Raw genomic sequence first — 17817 nt, forward strand, 5'->3', positions numbered from 1 at the left:
AGCAATTTGGAAATATTCAGTGAAACTGAAGATGTACCTCTTTTACGATTCAGCAATTCCATGCTGGGTATAAACCTTAGAGAACTGAAATACTGTAACAGTGAAAAACCAACAAATATCCATCAATAGAGAAGAGAGAAAAGATCCAAGGTAAAAATAATGAAATGTAAGGATTTGACAGAACTGGGTATGGGTACACAAGTAATAATAATATTATTATTATAAATAGCTAACATTTATTAAGCACTTATTATATACTAGGCACTAGTCTAAGTGCTTTTCATATGAAGTAGGTCCTATTTTTATCCCCATTTTGTAGATGAGGAAATTGAGATGCAGAAAGGTGAAGTAATTTACCTATGATTACACATGTAGTAAGTAGAGAAGTGGGGAGGTTTGACTCCAGAGCCCTGTTCTTAATACCTACACTACCTGGATATGTTATTCTCTAAACTTTTTAGAGAATACCATGCTATTCTTTATACTTTTTTCCTATGCTTAAAACATTTCATGATAAAAAATTAACTATTAATATATACAATACGATTTATAAATGTGAACATTTGTGAAATGCACATAAAGTTTGTCATCACTACTTATTAATGACAAACTAAACAGAAAGTAAGGCCCCTTCCAGTTCTAAGAATCTGTGATCCTATGAAGTCTAAACAGGAAAATTCTTAAATTTGCTAATGGTTCTTTTCTACAATTCACAATTTTCCAGCCCTGAGATATATGCCTAGAGAACATGAATAATTATATGGGCAGGCCTATACATACCAATGCATCTGTATCTAGACTTCTAGATATAGACATACACATATGGATTTAAACATTTCACATATCCACTGTAAGAATGAGGTCACACATTTACCTGATGCCTCTCAGATTCCTGGATTCTCCTCTGCACACAATCCTGTGACATGGAAGTGCTTTATAAACATCTATTTTGTTATTACAATTATGAGAGAGTCTTACTCACCTACAGCAATAGTCTTAATATCAACAAGATAAGCCAATTTCTTATTATCCTCCATTCCTCGCTGGCGCCTCTCATTAATACGGACACTGAAACATGAAGGGTCAGGTGAGGCAAAATGGGCTTAGGTAGCTGGGATGTTTAATAGGAGCTCTGAAATACCATATGGGATGAAGACTTTAGATTAACCTGAGCATACAGGAGTTAGAAGTCAAAAGGAATTCTTTTGGGTTTCAATAATTTCGAGAACCTGGTGGGGTTACCTGATGAGATGGGGGTTCATGAATTCAGTACGTACAGAACCCAGGGTATCATTACTCCCATATTCCACCAGGGTTAGCTCTCCAGCATTGAAGATCATGCATACCTGGGGATGAATGGAATTGTTATACAGTGGAAAGATTACATGAAGAAAGAGAAAAACAGTCGAGGGAGGTGTACCATGAGTTCAAAGTGACACCCACCTTTCTGTTCATTCTGTTCCTCTGCCTATTTCACCCTCCCACTTTATCTGCTGTTTTCTCAACCCCTTGCCACTTGCCATCCTGCTACACAGAAGCTAGAAGGAGGCTTATCAGGACAGTGATGGTGAATCAAGCTCTACTCACATTTTCATTTTCAAAGAAATACTTCTCATTGCCACCAGATCCCTGCCAAGCTACCTGTTAAGGGGGGAAAAGACATAGGGAACAATGTGGATAACTATCCAAGATGATGCTGAAAGAACAACAGGGTGGGATGCAGAGAGATCGAATTGGGGGAGGCTTTGACATTGCACAAAAGAGAGGCTATGTCAGATTTTGCCCTAGTCCCTATGCTTCTGGGAGATGGTGTAAAAACAGTCCAACAACGGTGATTCATATTCCAGGATTCTAAGCCTCCTGGGTCTCATTCCCTGAAGCCAGGTCCCCAACACCAGAATGTCAGAGCTTCCCATGGAGATCTTCCCCCAGCGACCCTGGCTTGCCTGAGTAGCACCTCAGGACGCCCCATTCCCTACCTCTCCATTTTTGGTTCCTACCTCACTAAGGCGATTAGTGTTCAGGTCCCCCAGCAACAATGTGTCTGACGTGTGGGCCACCAGGTAGCGTTCCTTTCCCAGGATTTTCACCTCTTCCACCTCATAGCCATAGTGTGACTTGAGTACCACTCGGGTCCCCGATGAGAGGTTCTTCACAATCACCTTGGTAGGAGACGAGTCTGAGCTCCCCAGGCTTCCCCCAATCCGAAAGAGGGGTGAACATGCTGTGCCCTTTGCCCACCTTCACAGGGCTAAACAAAGTAACATCTTTTTTCCTTGCCTGGCCTAGGATATTCTTGGTAAAAGGGACACCTCACATTTACATAATGCTTTACTATTTATGAAATGCTTTAATATATTATCTCTTTTGATGTTTATAATACATACGATTCTGAAAGTTCCATTGGGTTAAACCAATCACTCTCCCTATGTTCCTGTAGCTCTTTGTACAAACTTTTATGATAACTTTACCACAGTGTGCTGTATTATCTTCTGATATGTCTGTCTCCTTTGCTAGAATGATCTTCTCAAATAAGGGACAATGTATTACAGATAACTATCTTTGAATTCTCAATGCTTAACAGTGCTGACACATAAAGAATGGATAAATATTTCTGGAGAAAATGGAAGACTAAAGGAATCAATGAATAATAAATGAAGGAAAGGAGGGTGGAGGTAGAGAAAAGAGAAAAGTGGGCTCAGAAACTAAGAAATGAGCTTGCAACATCATACACAGTGAGTTCAGAGGCCTTACAACAAAAGAATTCAGAATTATAATCCTATTTATCAACTTCCCCAGTTGCCATCCTATAGGCAGTGAAGTTTTAAACCAGGAAGATGTAAATGGCAATCTCTGTACCCCTTAAACCTGGTGGTTAATCCTTTTCTTACAATAAGCTGTAAGAACTATAGCAGGAAAGCTGCCAGAGAGTTGCCCTGACACATTCTATTCCTCAGAACAGCTCTGCCAGAGGTTAATTTGACTCTGTGCTGTGGCCAGACGGCAGGGAAGTACTACAAGGATGAGTGAGCCATGGCAAAATCTCAGTGTGGCAGGCTATCAGCCGCTTACCTGGCTAGGTCCCACATACGTCAACTCAAACTTATTCTTGTAAATGCTCCTTCGGAGGCAGCAGTCAAACTGTTCCACTCCACCACAGAGTGTGCCCTGGAAGGGAAAGTGACAGCATAAAGGGTAACACACACAGTACGTAGGCATGTAGAGGGTATTTAGAGACACTCTCAAATCCTAGGTTCTAGAATCTACAGAAGAGTTGGCAGTAAAAGGGCTGGTAGTTTTTGGAAGTACCAGCAGGAAAGAGGTGGCAATTGCAGGACTCAAGAGAATCACATAGTGATGGGATATAATGGAGAAATCATCCCTGCCTATAAGACTCTTGTCCCATTTGGCCTCCAATAAGGTATGCATTTCTCTTTCCTGCCTGTAACGTCAGAGTTTTAGATTGTGGTCAAAAGGGAAGAGGAGATTCTCTAGTGTCAGGAGAGAGTGCTTTAGGATAAGGTGGGATTTTTCTTAATTTGAAGAAAGTCACCAAAGCAGGAAGGGGTTACTAGTCACACACCGCACAGAGTCGTGAGCCATCCCGCTTCCAGGCCAAGGCAGTGATGGTGTATAAGTTGGCAATCTCCTTGGGCTTTGCCTCTTCCCAGATGCTTCTTCGAGGGCTCCAGTTGAGTACCCGAAGTCTGAAATTAAGTATGTGGCTTTTAGAAGAGTTGGAGGCTGAGAAAAACTGAAAATGGGCCTGTAACGGAAGGAAATTAGTCTTGCTACATCAGAGAACAGAGGAAATAAAAGAGAACAGACAAGTTGGGAGGTCTAGTAGGAGAGGACAAAAGTGTTCAAAGGAAGTAAATTGGGAAAATCAAGTCAAAAGTAAAATGGAGTAAGAGAGATAGGAGTGGAGAAAATAAAAAGAGATTGTGGCTGGTGAGAAAAATGAGCTGTTAGCAATAGAGAAATATGGAAAAAGAAAAGAGAAATGGTAGGAGTCAGAGAAGAAAGAAAGGAAGAGACACACATGAGACTGAAGGGGACAGAAAGACAGGACTGACAAAGCTGGGGTTAAAAGCGCTCCAAGGAAGAGATAGGACCCAGACTCTACCTATTTATTCACCGTTCCATCATTCATTCATTCATTCATTCATTCATTCATTTACCAAACATTTGAGCATGTATTATATACTAGATGCTAATCTAGGCCCTGGAGACTTAAAAAAAAAAAGAATAATAGGCCCTCTTCTCAAGGGCTCTTCAATTTAACCAGTTAGATACAAACACCAAAGTATAATATAATGTGATAAACACTAAGCCAGTGGTCTGAAAAGGGGCAAAGGGAACACAAAGAAAGTGGAGATGAATTCTGCTGTGGAATCCCGGGGAGAGGCAGAGACACAACAAGAGCACGGTGCATTTTGGAACTGCCGACATGCCAACGGATGGTGGGAGCGGGAAGAGGAAAGTGCATGAATTAAAACTTAAGAATCACTTGATTCTGATCCAGTCTCCCACTCTGGTTGAGAAGCAAAACTGGACTAAAGAAGAGTGTACACAGGGAAAGCAGGCAGAAGCTGCGACTGGAAAGGAGACCCACCTGTCATAACTTCCCAGCACAACAGACTGGCCCCCAGGACTTGCTGCAGCTGTGGTGAACTCCCGTTCCTGAGGGTCACGGCTATAGTCAAAAGTTTGTAGCACGTGGCCTTCCTTTCCATAGGCCACAATCCTCCGATCACAGCCTGCAGCCACAATGCTGTTGGTTGCCCAAGCCAAGGCATAGGGTGGGCATGGGTGGTTCACCAACTTCCCCTAAGACAGAAGTAGAGGGTTTCAATCACTCTGACTCTGAGGACTCCATCTCAGAAATTTCTCATTCCTAGCATCTGACACACTCACTCTGACCATCCTACTCTGCAGAAATCTTTCTCCCAACATTTTCCCACCCTAACACATCTTAATCCGAAGACTTCACAAATTATCTTTCTGTCTTACACTCACACACACATCTTTTATGACATATATACACACTTATTGATCTTGTGTTCAAGATAGAACCTCAAAATACTTGTGTCTGCAGATCTTTAATATTCACCTTATAAGGCCCCCCAAAGGAAGCTGTCCTACACATTAACCAATACCGTATAGGCCCACAGGGAGCATATGGCCCCTTTATTCCAGGGGGGATACATTTAATTATTACAAAAGTAATTCTTAATGTAAATGATTCAAACAATAATTACATAGATTAAAACATGAACCTTCCTTTAATCCCCCATATTTTCCCTCTCAAGAGTAAACAACCCTTTTTTTCTACGAATTTATATACATGAATATATATTTTACATAAATGAGAATAATTTTCACTTTTCATTACTCTCGGAGTCTTTATTTCTCTTTGCCTCAAGGTCCCTTCCACCTGATTCATCCTTTCCCATAAATATTAAGCTCTGGCCTCTGAAAAACAAATCCTCTCTGTGGCCGCATCCAAGTGTCTCTCTGCCTGAGGTCTCATTCCTCTAGCCTCTTCTCCCAGCACCATGATCTAAATTCCTTAGATGTCCAAACTCCTCTCGGAGAGTTCTTGGGATTTCCTTCTCCCTTATTCCAGAGCATCCTTTATTCATACCTGTGACTCTCCAGAGCCTTCATCATCAAAGAAATACCTAACAATGGTGCCATCTGCATGACCAGAGAGAATTCCTTTCCCAGAGCAACTAAAAAAGGGGAAAAGGAGGAAAGGAGAGAAATACAGGAAGACATTAGAGCATCCTGTCTCACTAAGAAAGTCCCCTTTCTCTGTCAAACACTACCCTACCTGCGGTTCCTGCTACCAGCCCTCTCCATCTTTCATACTATGGTCCCCCAGTCCAGAGTCCCCTATAGCTTTTCCTACCATTTCCAAGCTTTTGGGATACCGCTCTTCCTTACTCACTTCGTTGTCAGGGACACCACGTAAGAATCTGTCCCATAGATGGTAGATGATTTATTAGTTTTGGTGTTTGCTAAACGAACCTGAAAATGGGAGAATGGACAAAAGTCTGGTTAGGCTACTTTCAATTTCACCCAGGTCCTAAGGAAAGAAAAAGAAAAAACCAAAAACTGTTCCCTGGGTAGTCTCCCCAGTACACAACTTGACCCTAAGGGAGAAGATTAACCATATACCTCTTTCCAGAACCATTATCCCCATGCACAACCTCTCCTGTGTTTCTCTTCCCTCCTTTACCTTCCCTTCAGCCAGTCCAAAGACAATGATGTATTCTGCTGGCCACTGCAGACAAGTAACAGCACTCTGTAAGAAAGAAAGAATGAAAAGGATAAAGCTGTCTATGTATGTTAGCACACTGATAACAACCTGCACCTGAACAGCCCACCACATGCCACCACTCCAACCCCCTGTAGGGAAAGAGAGGAGGGGACACAACCGGGCTCTAAGGAGGAAAGCACAGGGGGATGAGCAGGCAGGCAGTACATTCACGCAGTAGGAAAAGTCAGAGCCAGATGTTAACAAATGCAACTTCTGGTTGTATTTATAAGCGGATATACTGATACATGCTTGTTCATCCTAATCTCCCAGGGACTGGTTTGAACTTTACCGTCTGGATGAACTTGTTACAGATGACTTTCTTGTCACCCCTGTCAAATAAAAGGAGGGAAGCATATTACAAACCACTTCCATGAATAAACTGCCACAAATGATGCTGCGGGAGGGGAGGAATTGTAGATACCTTCCCTGGCCCGCTAGTGTTTCCTACCACTCCACAGAAGCCCTCAAAGGAGCCTGAGTAGCTTTGGAAGAATAGCAAAGACAAAACATCACTCCGGGCTCCCCAGGATCTCACAGGGCCTCCTTGTTGATCTAAGACTAACTCTTCCAGGGATGGGATCATAGAACACGTGGTGCACGCAAAGGTAGGGAAGCTACAACAACAGACTCCAGAAGGCCTCTACCTTCCAAGCCCCAGCTTGGCTCCTCATCCTCTCTATTCCCCCTTCCCAGTGAGGGATTTCTTCCTGCCTTTCCCTTCTTCTCTGGGACACCCCATCTCCCAATCTCTATCCTCACCAATCTTCTCCAATCTTGTAGACATAGATGATGTTGTCAGTCTGTCCTATGGCAATCTTGGTGGAATCAGGAGAAAAAGCCATGCCCTTCACCATATAGCTCTTCCTGCCATACTAAGAGTCAAAAAGAAAAAAGGAAAGAAAAAGAAGTAATGAGTATCCTTAAAAGGGAAGAAAAGGTGGACTTCCCTGGTGGCACAGTGGTTAAGAATCCGCCTGCCAATGCAGGGGACATGGGTTCGAGCCCTGGTCCGGGAAGCTCCCACATGCCACAGAGCAACTAAGCCCGCGAGCTACAACTACTGAAGCCTGTGCGCCTAGAGCCCGTGCTCCACAACAAGAGAAGCCACCACAGTGAGAAGCCCACACACTGCAACAAAGAGTATCCCTCACTCGCCACAACTAGAGAAAGCCCTCACGGAGCAACGAAGACCCAACGCAGCCACAAATAAATAAATTAAAAAAAAATAAATTTATATATAAAAAAAAGACTACTATGCTCTAATCTAAAAAAAGAAAAAAAAGAAGAAAAGGTGCATGTGTGACTGTAGTGGGCTTGAGGGCTTTATACTGAGAAAAGGAAGGGCGGGCCATTTCTTATGCCTGTGTCTAGGAAGCAGGATAGGAAGTTTTCTAGATTTATAGGGTCCCATCAACAGATTAAGGTACACATGAATATTCCCTTCACCTTCATGTCGGCTGGTTTGGTGGAGAATTTATCTCTTCGCTCCCCATGTTCATCATACAGCAACACCACTCGGTCCACTGCGCAGACAGCAAATTTGGCATTGTTCTGGGACCATGCCATGCAGGTGACCTTTGCAGCTCCATCCTGCAGAAGCAAAGGGGCAAAAATAAACCCAGGTGCTGGTCCAGAATGCCAAAAGCATTTCTAGTTCCATTACTCCTAGTGTGACTCTGGTCAATTTTCCTTCTAGCACAGTCCTTAAAACAAAGAGATGCCCATAATCCATCCAGGTCTCCAAGGCCATAGAGCCCTGGATGGTGAGAACAAAGTGCTTCTAGAAACCCATAATGCAAATGCACTAAGAGGTGACATGGTAAATCAACTGTACCAATGTGTCCCTGCAGTGGCCTCCTTATTCCCTCATTCCCCAGGTCTGCTACTGAAATAAATGCAAAGTTTTGGTCTTTAGCCATTCATTCAATTAATGTTTTTTGAGTACTTTAATAAAAAAGGCACTTGGCCAAGGGCTAAGAGAGAGACAAAGAGCAAAACATGGTCCCTGCCCAAGGATCTAATAAGATGGTACAAAAAACGGGAAAAGTCCCATAAGAGAGGCACATATAAAGCACTGTAATAGTTTGGAAAAGCCTGAGATAGTTTTCCACTTAAATGATCAACATTACGCTTTGAAGAATGGATACAGTTAGGTAGGGAAATTACCTGAGGTAGAAGGAATGGCATGAGCAATGGCAAGTTCTGGTCAATAAATAGTAATTTAATTTAGCTGAAACTATATTGTAAATAGCAGAATAGAGGAGGTGAGGCAGGAAAAACAGACAGAGGCCAGTTCAACAAGGGTTTTTGAAGCTAGGCTGAGTTTGGGCTTATTTGGTAGGAAAGGGAGAGACAGTGAAAGTTCTGGAATGGGAAGTAAAATAATCAGAGTTGAGACAGGATAAACAATGCCACTTTGGTTTTTGTCTTTTTTTACCCTTAACAATCCACTTCACAGAAGCCCAAGTTAGAAGCGATCAACTCCCAGTGAATTATTCTTGTCATGTCTGTCCCTTCCACCACCAGCCCTGGTGGTCTGTGGTTCTGCACTAAGGATTTCCCTCCTTGAAATAAAAAATTTAATTTCTGCTCCAATTGTTTAACTACTTGGGCTCTAGAGCCCTGGCTTAAAACATTGTTACTTTTTACTCCTAACCTACCCACTTCCAAAGTCAGAGGTAAAAAAGGCATTTTTCATCAAAATCCTCAAACTGGAGTCAGAAAATAGCCACACCACCACATTTAGCCCCCTCCAACTCTTGACTAAATTAGGTTAGGAGGGTAGAGGGCTTATCAATTGTTGCCAATCATCTTCCTTAATCATTTTGCCCAATCCTGGGCATTCAGCCCTTACCTGCATCGTGACATCATCTTATTTTGAAAGATTGAAGGAAGATTTCATTTCCAATTATTCCATTAGGGTAAAGGAATTTTAGAAATACAGATTCAGAGAACAGTTTACTGAGCAATGAGCACACCTCTCTTTCGTTCTAATTTCCTTCTATTCTCTTAAAGCCACATTCTCTGTGAAGCCTTCCTGATTCTCATAATCAATCAATTCTCCTTTCTCTACAATATGTACCTCACAGGACTGTAGCGAGGATTACATGAGGTAGAGAACAGAATAATAGCTAACCTTTAACAAGCATGGACTAGGCACTTTGCTAAGTGCTTGATATGCATTATCTCATTTTATCTCATAGCTAAGGTAAAAGCTATTATTATGCATCTTTTACGGATGCGGAAACTGAGGCACAGAAAGGTTAAGTAATTTGCTCAAGTTTACAAACACAGTTTAAGTGGCAGAACCAAGATTTAAATCCATGTGTGTCTGACTCCATAATCCACAACACTAGCTTCTTTACTTATGTTGTCCTGGTACACCTTAAACATTCAGTTATGACAGATATTCTTATTAGCTTTCTACTATTTTGTCCTTTGCATTTTGAATGTCCTTCTCTCTTGTCTATCAGTTTTCACGCTGCTTTTCAGTTACAACGTTCTCTTGTGTATACTACTTCCTTTAATTCTTCCCCCTAACCCCCTAAGGCTGCGATTATTATTACTCCCGTTTTCCAAATGTAGACGTTTGGGTGAGTGCTCAGAGAGCCTGTGTGATAAAGGCTAAAGTCAGGGGTATCAGGTCATTTATTTAAAGTAGTGGGGCGCTAGGACTTGAATTCTGGCCTCCTGACTCCGAAACCCAGCCTTTCTTCACCATGTTCTAGGGCTCCTCCCCCAGTGTCCAGCCTCTTCTGAATCTGGGATCTTCACCATCAGAACGAACGGTGTGGTCGTCTGCACTCCTTTAGGTGGGCTTACACCTAAAGCGCTTATTTGAGAGGTGTAGATCAATGTTCGTTGTTTACACGTGCGCCTCTGCCTCTAGTACGAGCCTCTTGAAGGCAAGCGCAACAACTGAGCAAGTTCTGGATCCCCTGGAGCCCCACCACGGGACCTGGTACACAACCGATTCGTTAAATGGAACGAAATGAAAGCTACGGTGCTCAGCACTCCATCTCACCTACTCAACACTCTATGGACGTAGCAGAGTGCGAATCACAACTATAGCCTTCGGTCTTCTGCACACAGTAGGCGCTCAACGTTTTTAAACTTCAGTCCCCCACTTTTCTTGGAACATTAAGGCGGGCGAGGGAGGGAAGAGGCACGCGACTCCTCACCTGGGGGCTCAGCAGGGTCCTCAGGTGCTTCAACTGCATAACGAACACCTGTCTCTCAGATGCCAACAGATAGCGGACAACTCCCGTGGTTACCTGGACAACCCACCACGCAGCCGCAGCGTCAGCTGCTGACGCAGAAGCGACCTGAGCGCGACACGCGTCGCAAGGTCACCGCGTAGGTTCGCAGCGAAGCAAAACAGAACCCGCGCAGCCGCAGTGAGGTCTAGGGAGGGACCCGGGACCCACCCCCCACCAGAGGGCTTGATGAATTCTCTCCTCGACCAATCCCATCGTGGCATGCAAACCCAAACTCCAGCCACGCCCACAAGCCTTCCGCAATCTCCGGGGTCCTACGTAATCGTAGTCTCTCTAGCTGTTCGATGTACGTAAGCGTGGCTGAGTGCCTTCTTTTAATCCGCACAACCCTGGAGGAAAGCAGGGCAGTTGCTATTATAGGCCTTTTACGGAATTGATCCTAAATAGGTTATGTAACTTGCACGGGATCACAAGGCTGATAACGATGGGTAACGGGGAATACTCAGTATGTGTCTGCCAGGTACCGTGCAAAGTGTTGTACATGCATTGTCTCCTTTAATCTTATTAGTTCCATTTTATATAACATGAGACTCAGGATTAGAGGGGTCACTTGCCTAAGCTAACACAGTGCGTTAAGGACGGAACTGGGATTCAACCCAGAGCTGGTGCATTTAAACACCCTTTGTATTCCTTCTTTTTTAAAAATATATTTATTTATCTTTGGCTGCATTGGGGTCTTCGTTACTGTGCGCGGGCTTCCTCCATTTGCGGCGAGCAGGTGGCTTCTGTTGCGGAGCACAGGCTCTAGGCGCATGGGCTTCAGTAGTTGTGGCACGTGGGCTCAGTAGCTGCGGCTTGCGGGCTCTAGAGCACAGGCTCAGTAGTTGTGGCGCACAGGCTTAGTTGCTCCGCAGCATGTGGGATCTTTCCGGACCAGGGCTCGAACCCGTGTCCCCTGCATTGGCAGGTGGATTCTTAACCACTGCGCCACCAGGGAAGCCCTATATTCCTTCTTAACTTCTAGCTCCCTATCTCCATCCCATGCTACTATATACCCTGTGACACTCCTATCCTCAGAAATGATGATGTATCCAGAGTCTGAGAGATATGTGCTTTGGAAGCAGTGGTCAGAGAGAGGTAAAACACCCTACTTTTGAACTGGAAAATGGTGAGTTTAAGACTGCTGCTTAGATCAGGATGCTTTTATGGTTTAGGGCAGAGGGCAGACCAGAGCTTGGCTCACCTGACAGGTGTAGTCTTGTGAAACCCGGGGTTGGAGCTTGGTTAGGTTTAAAAGACACTGACTGACTTCCTGATCTTTGTTTGAACTGGGGTCCCTTTCAGAATTATTGGTCTAATTTCTTGTAACATACCAGAGAGATCAAGATGCAAAAAAGGAGAGTTATTCATAAGCCACCTCTCGGAGGATCATACGTGGAGAAGACTGTTACCTTCCAGACAGTGTAGCATATGCTGTCCAGACAGATTCTGGGTTCTGAAGTCTTTCCCACAGAGTGCTTGCAAATGTCAACAGGTGTTTCTTTCACTGGCACCAACCTCCCCATGGAACTTAGGAAAAAGTAGAGGACAGTCCCTATTTTCACAGGAAACAAGTAGGCCCCAGAGCCCAAATTATAATTCTTTTTTTTTTAATAGTAGTGTTTTTAAAAAATTTTATTTATTTTTGGCTGCGTTTTGGGTCTTTGTTTCTGTGCGCAGGCTTTCTCTAGTTGCGGCCAGCGGGGGCTACTCTTCCTTTTCGTGCACGGGTTTCTCACTGCGGTGGTTTCTCTTGTTGCGGAACATGGGCTCTAGGCACGCGGGCTTCAGTAGTTGTGGCGCACGGGCTTAGCTGCTCCGTGGCATGTAGGATCTTCCCGGACCAGGGCTCGAACCCGTGTCCCCTGCATTGACAGGCGGATTCTTAACCACTGCGCCACCAGGGAAGTCCCCCAAATTATAATTCTTTTGAAAAGAGAGTTCCAACCCCAGTTTTATTTCCAGAATCCTCCTCTGGATATAATGGCCGAGAGTGAATATAAACTCATTTATTCTTTACAATTATTACTGACTTTGACCGAATGAACAGAGAGACATACAGACAAAAGGGAAAGCGAGGGCAGGGAAGAATAGGCACAGAAATGCACGGGAGAGGAACACTTGGCACCCAGGGATCCATTAGTGTAGCTGTTCTTTCATTTGTCCCAAGACCCTGTTCAGTCCTTTTCTGAAAATTAGCTCAGGGTTGATGAAATCAGAGGAATAAATGGTGAGGAGCTGAGCTGCCAATGTGGGCAGTGAAGATAAAAAGGCTACTGGCCCTCTCATGTGCCATAACCTTAGTTTCCACTAGTACATGAAGAATTTATATCCTCTTTTTTTCCTGCTCCCCCTTCTCACCCAAAAAAGGAAAAGGATCTACGGCCCTCGTTTTCTATGCCTCTTTCTGGCTCTGCTCCACCCAATTCCAGGCTGGAGAATCAAAGCAAACACCTTCAAATAAGAGTCTGCTCCTGTCAAGTTGGTGGTGGTGTGAAGGGCCCTTGTAGTCAGGGGAGAGACAGTGGAGAAATGTTTTCAGCATACTAGACAGTATCCCATACAGTCAGCTCCAGTTTGTCCAAGAAACTTTATTGGAAAAATGTCCAAGGGGTGAGATCACCAGCAGCTGAAGGGGCTGCCAGGTGAGAGGGGGAGCACCTGAGGCTCCATGGAAGACATTGGAGTAGTGCAGTGCAGCATCTGCCTCCAGGCCCAGACAATTTCTTTTATTTGCTGGGGGAGGTGAAGTACCCACAGAAACACTCCTCTCTGAGACCCAGAGGCAAGACGTGGGGGCAGCTGGGGATGCCAAGGGTCCTGACGCAGGTGAAATGGGGGCCCCATTTGGGACCTAATGGGATAGGGTTGAACAAGTGACTCTCTCCTGGACCTGGGGGATGGAAGGACATATCCCATCTGATATCCACTCCCCAGGTCCAGGGGCTCAGACCCTAACAGACCTACCTTCTGGCCCTGCTCACAGTGGAAAGAGAATGGATACCAGGCCTGAGATTGTGGGAGTGTCATTACCCTCTGGGAGACTGTGGGATCCTTCAGTCTTGGGCAAATCACCATCTTGGGCTCTCCCTGACCCCATCCCCATCCCCAGGATGTTAGTGCATCTGTCTTCTGGTTCTGTTTCTTCACTCATACGTCAATGGTGTTGATGGATGGTGAGTTTTTCTGCGAAAGAAGATGGCTTGAGTCTCTAATTTCAGGAAGGCGATAGCCTCCTCCATCCCAAATTTCCATTCTCCCTCTTCTCTTGCCCCTCTGTGGCCCTTCACCCTTTCCCTCACTGCTTCTAGAGGCAAAATCGCCCTTCCCTCCCTCTCTGGCCGCACATCACCTGTCTTGTCCCCACTGGCCTTCCCTGAGGACTCTGTTCCGGTCCCTTCCCCTTCTCCTTGGGGTTATTGTTGGAGTCATTGTCCTTGATGATGTCATACTGACGGCAGAATAGCCCAATTACAGCTGAAACACAACAACACAATCTGAACCTTGATCTTGACCTCCCCACTCACAGCCTCGAAAGGCAGTGAGATACCCACACAGTTTCTAGAAAATCCGAGAAGAAAATCTTTGAATTCCTGGTCCCCATGCACAAGCACCACCTTCTTCATCATCCTCTCTGGGCTCCCTAAAGCCTCCTCTCCCTCTCTTCAAACTTTTCCTGCTCATCCCTCTCAACTAAACCTCTCCCCACGCCACTGCTCTCACCCCCTTTTCTCCCAACAACCTTCACCAACTCCCACCTTCACTGAGCCCCACTCAATCCATGGTGCCCTGTCCAGCTGCTTACTCACCAGCCCACATGAGCAACACCACCACAATGATGACCACTTCCCCCGTCTGCAGAGGTCGCTCTCCATCCAGACCCTCCACTGTGATGTCACCTGAGAAGGAAGGAGACAGACCCCAGGTTACAGGGAGCAGCTAGAGAGCTATGTCTGTGCAGACAGTTAAGGTTGGAGATGCTGGGGATTAGAGCCAAGGTAGACCCATCACAGCGTTGCCACTGGTAGCCCCTCTCTGGGAAGCTGTTGCTGGACAGGTGGTTAGAGACCAAAAAGCCGGGGGGCTGCAGGTCAGGTACTCACTCACGCAGGCTGCAGCTGCTGTGAACTGAGGCTGGGTAAAAGGAAGCTTAAAAGCCCTTCCCCCAAGGAATTCGTTACCAGCCTGTCTATACCCGGTCCCCTGCCAACCTGCTTTCCTTCCTTTCCTGGCAGTACAATGAATTAAATCATCCTTCTATTCATCTAAGCTAGACGGCTGCTTGCTTTAGGGAAGTAAACAGGAGACCAAAGACCAGGTAAAGAGCCAGAGAATCCAAAGCTTTAGGGAGCGAGGAATACCTGAGACCCTCACCTGGGCTCGAGCTGTTTGAGGGTAGCCGGTCAGAACCCTTGAGAGTCCGGAAGTGCACCCGTGGCCCTGGGGGGCTTTCTCCCCGAAGGCCGATGCTCCTGACCTGCACTGTGTAGTCACTGTCTTCAGCCAGGCCCCAGAGGGCACAGGCCCGAGTGGTGGTGTTCACCTCCCGGATCACACGTTGCCCCGGTCCATTCTGTCGCTGCAGGGAGTTGGTGAGAGAGGAGGACAGCCTCACCCTGGTCCCAGGCCACCTCCTGAACATCCAAGCACTCCAAGGGAGTAAGGGTGAAAAGGGCAGCGTGAGCCAGGGAATCCCAGCTCCCAGATTCTCCCACAGCTGGGAGGGGAGCTGGGGTGGGGAGGGAGGTGACAGAAGGAATGTTCAGAGATCCAAGGACACGGGTTAGGGTAGCAGAAGGGTGATTCATACTTGCTGGGAAATGGAGTAGCCAATGACGATGTTGCCTTCTGGGACGTCCCAAGACACAGTGGCCGAGTTGGCTCTGAGGTGAGTGACTGTCACATTCACAGGAGAGGGAGGCCGGTCTGCGGGTGCCAGTGCGTTCGTTAACCGGTTAACAGATTCCACCCACAGACTAACTCTGGTTACCTCCCACCCTCTCCCCCTTTACGCACCTGCTCGTACAAAGCCCAGGTCACAACTGACCAGCAGGAGGACAGTGGGGCTTAGATATGGGGAGAGGGGCATTAGCGAAGCCATGGTCCCCACCGAGTCCGCTGGGAGGCACTGGGGCATCCGTTTGACATCCAGGCGGGGCTCCTGGAGGTGGCAGGAGTTGTGGGAGGGTCAAGGACTTGCCAGAACGAGCGGGTGGGCAGCAGCTCTCCCTGGCTCCCCATGGCCCACAGCAGCCCCAGAGCCCCCCTTTTCCCCATGCCTTCCTGGCCCCCGCCACATCCCGGCGCCCCTGGTGCGCGGCTCTGCTCTGCCCACACCCACCTCCGCCGGTCCTCGCGGTCGCTCAGGCCTCGGGGGGCTGCTCGGTGCCCAGAGGGCGGCCCATCGCCCGACTCCGTGGCGCTGTCCCTACCCCATCCCGGCGCGGGCCCGGCGAGGCGGGCGGCGCTGGACCGAGCTGCGGGCAGAGGGCGGAGGCGTAGCGGGCGCGGGCCGCGGGGCTACGAAGCCCCCCGAGCTCCGACCGGCCGCGCAGTCTGTCCGAGAGAAGGGGGCGGTGGCGGCACGGCCCGGAGGCTGGCCTGGGTCTCCGGGGCGGGAGGCGGTGCGGCTGCCTCCGCCGGCCCCTGCAGCAGATGTGACCGTCCCGGCAAGCCAGCCGCCGCCTTCTGCAGAGCTGGCCCCCGTCGCTCCGCCGCAGCCCGGCCGGGACGTGCGGGCCCGCCCCGCCCAGCTGGGGTTCTCGCCGCCGTCATCAACGCCCCCCCAACCCGGTTCTTTCGGGACTCCTCCCACGACCCTCTCATTGGCGGCCTCTCGGGCCCCCAAACCTCCAGATCCCGGCTCTGTGTGATAAGCCCCGGCAGGGGCGTGGGGGACGGGGGCATGTCGGGAGAGGCGCAGGTGCGAGGGTCTCAGGCACCTGGGAGGCTTCTCCCTCCCCAGATGGAATTAGCCGAGTTGGGAAGTGGAATTCCACCTCCGGTGCGGGAGGGGACAGAATGATGGAGATAGTAATTATTTTGACAATCTCCTACTTGTAGACTGCGTCAGCTTTTAAGTATCTTCCCCATTCATAATCTGATATTGATTCCCTTCATTCTCTCAGTCGTTCTTTCATTTATTAGGCAAATATTTATTGAGCGTTCTCTATGTGTCTGGCATGTTAATAGCTGGAGATACGGCGATTATTAAGAGTGCTGGGTTTATAGGGGAAATTTAAAGAGAGACGACCTGTTTCTTGTCTTAGCTCTGGGACTTACCGTGTGGCCTTAGACAAAGAGGTTAATCTAAGTCTCAGGTTTCCCACGTGTAAATCAGAGCATCCAACAGGGCTGTTGTGAGGATCAAATGAGACAATATTGGGGAACGATCTTTATAAAGCTTATAACACTGTGTGAATGAGAGATTATTATTAATTGCACCAATTTGTTAGTTACTTCATTTATTCAATAAACATGTAAATCCTTAAGTTATTCCATGCTTTGGTTGAGCATGAGATCTGGAGTGAGAACCTGGGTGTGAGTCCCAATTCTGTCAGCTGTGTGATCTTCAGCAACTAACTTAACTTCTCTGAGCTTCAGTTTCATCATCTGAAAAATGAGGGTGTCAATATCATCATCTTTTTAAAAAAATTGAACTGTAATTGATTTACAAAGTGTTAGTTTCAGGTGTACAATAAAGTGATTCATATATACATATATTCTTTTCCAGATTCTCTTCCATTGTAGGTTATTACAAGGTACTGAATACAGTTCCCTGTGCTATACAGTAGGTCCTTGTTGTTTATTTTATATATAGTAGTGTGTATCTGTTACTCCCAAACTCCTAATTTATCCCTCCCCCCCACCTTTCCCCTTTGGTAACCATAAGTTTGTTTTCTGTGTCTGTGAGTCTATTTCTGTTTTGTAAGTTCATTTGTATCATTTTTTTAGATTCCACATATAAGTGATATCATATGATATCTGTCTTTCTCTGTCTGACTTACTTCACTTAGTATGATAAATTCCAGATGCAAATGGCATTATTTCATTCTTTTTAATATCATCTTCTTAATGTATCTAATGAGATACTGTATGTGAAAATACATTGTTCAGTGTAAATAAATGTTAGCCAAACTTGTATTTAGGGCAGATACTTTGGTTTCTAATTCTCATTGCAGTATTTCTATTTCTGTGGCACTTTCCCCTGTAATATCCAGTTCAGTGCGTGCACCC

The 17817-nt window shown here is 46.4% G+C and overlaps 2 protein-coding genes across 4 annotated transcripts in view; both read right to left on the reverse strand.

Annotated features, from left to right (window-relative positions):
• The window catches only part of IFT172 (intraflagellar transport 172), a 41756-nt gene extending 31076 nt beyond the window's left edge, over positions 1-10680 (reverse strand). For both annotated transcript variants that reach the window (XM_061211239.1, XM_061211238.1), the window contains exons 1-14: positions 10507-10680; positions 7772-7915; positions 7085-7197; positions 6615-6654; positions 6245-6310; positions 5954-6033; positions 5648-5735; positions 4616-4830; positions 3584-3707; positions 3073-3168; positions 2001-2162; positions 1588-1641; positions 1243-1346; positions 983-1068 (exon numbers count right to left, since the gene is read on the reverse strand). In XM_061211239.1, coding sequence (XP_061067222.1) covers positions 983-1068; positions 1243-1346; positions 1588-1641; positions 2001-2162; positions 3073-3168; positions 3584-3707; positions 4616-4830; positions 5648-5735; positions 5954-6033; positions 6245-6310; positions 6615-6654; positions 7085-7197; positions 7772-7915; positions 10507-10545 — 1411 coding nt within the window. In that variant the 5' untranslated portion in view covers positions 10546-10680. The remainder of the gene's footprint in view (positions 1-982; positions 1069-1242; positions 1347-1587; positions 1642-2000; positions 2163-3072; positions 3169-3583; positions 3708-4615; positions 4831-5647; positions 5736-5953; positions 6034-6244; positions 6311-6614; positions 6655-7084; positions 7198-7771; positions 7916-10506) is intronic.
• A 2472-nt stretch (positions 10681-13152) lies between these two features.
• FNDC4 (fibronectin type III domain containing 4) lies at positions 13153-16259 on the reverse strand. 2 transcript variants are annotated; one of them, XM_061210700.1, is made up of 7 exons: positions 15923-16256; positions 15598-15742; positions 15392-15507; positions 14956-15160; positions 14391-14480; positions 13934-14058; positions 13153-13767 (listed from the first exon to the last, which is right to left on the reverse strand). In XM_061210700.1, the coding sequence occupies exons 2-7, from the start codon at positions 15716-15718 to the stop codon at positions 13732-13734; spliced, it is 693 nt and encodes a 230-aa protein (XP_061066683.1). In that variant the 5' UTR covers positions 15719-15742; positions 15923-16256; the 3' UTR covers positions 13153-13731. The 2 variants fall into 2 exon arrangements, with proteins under 2 accessions (XP_061066683.1, XP_061066684.1); XM_061210701.1 differs by lacking the exon at positions 13934-14058 and having other exon boundaries at positions 15923-16259.
• Positions 16260-17817: the final 1558 nt, after the last annotated feature.

Source organism: Eubalaena glacialis, chromosome 14 (genome assembly GCF_028564815.1).
Source record: "Eubalaena glacialis isolate mEubGla1 chromosome 14, mEubGla1.1.hap2.+ XY, whole genome shotgun sequence".
Lineage (NCBI taxonomy): Eukaryota > Metazoa > Chordata > Mammalia > Artiodactyla > Balaenidae > Eubalaena > Eubalaena glacialis.

Coding starts and splice junctions, on each gene's coding strand:
- FNDC4 (XM_061210700.1), bottom strand. CDS start 15,718: ATGCCCCAGTGCCTCCCAGCGGACTCGGTGGGGACCATGGCTTCGCTA. Junction 15,161..15,391: donor GCTACTCCATTTCCCAGCAA/GTATGAATCACC, acceptor AACTCCCTGCAG/CGACAGAATGGACCGGGGCA. Junction 13,768..13,933: donor GGCCAGTGGGGACAAGACAG/GTGATGTGCGGC, acceptor CTTCTTTCGCAG/AAAAACTCACCATCCATCAA.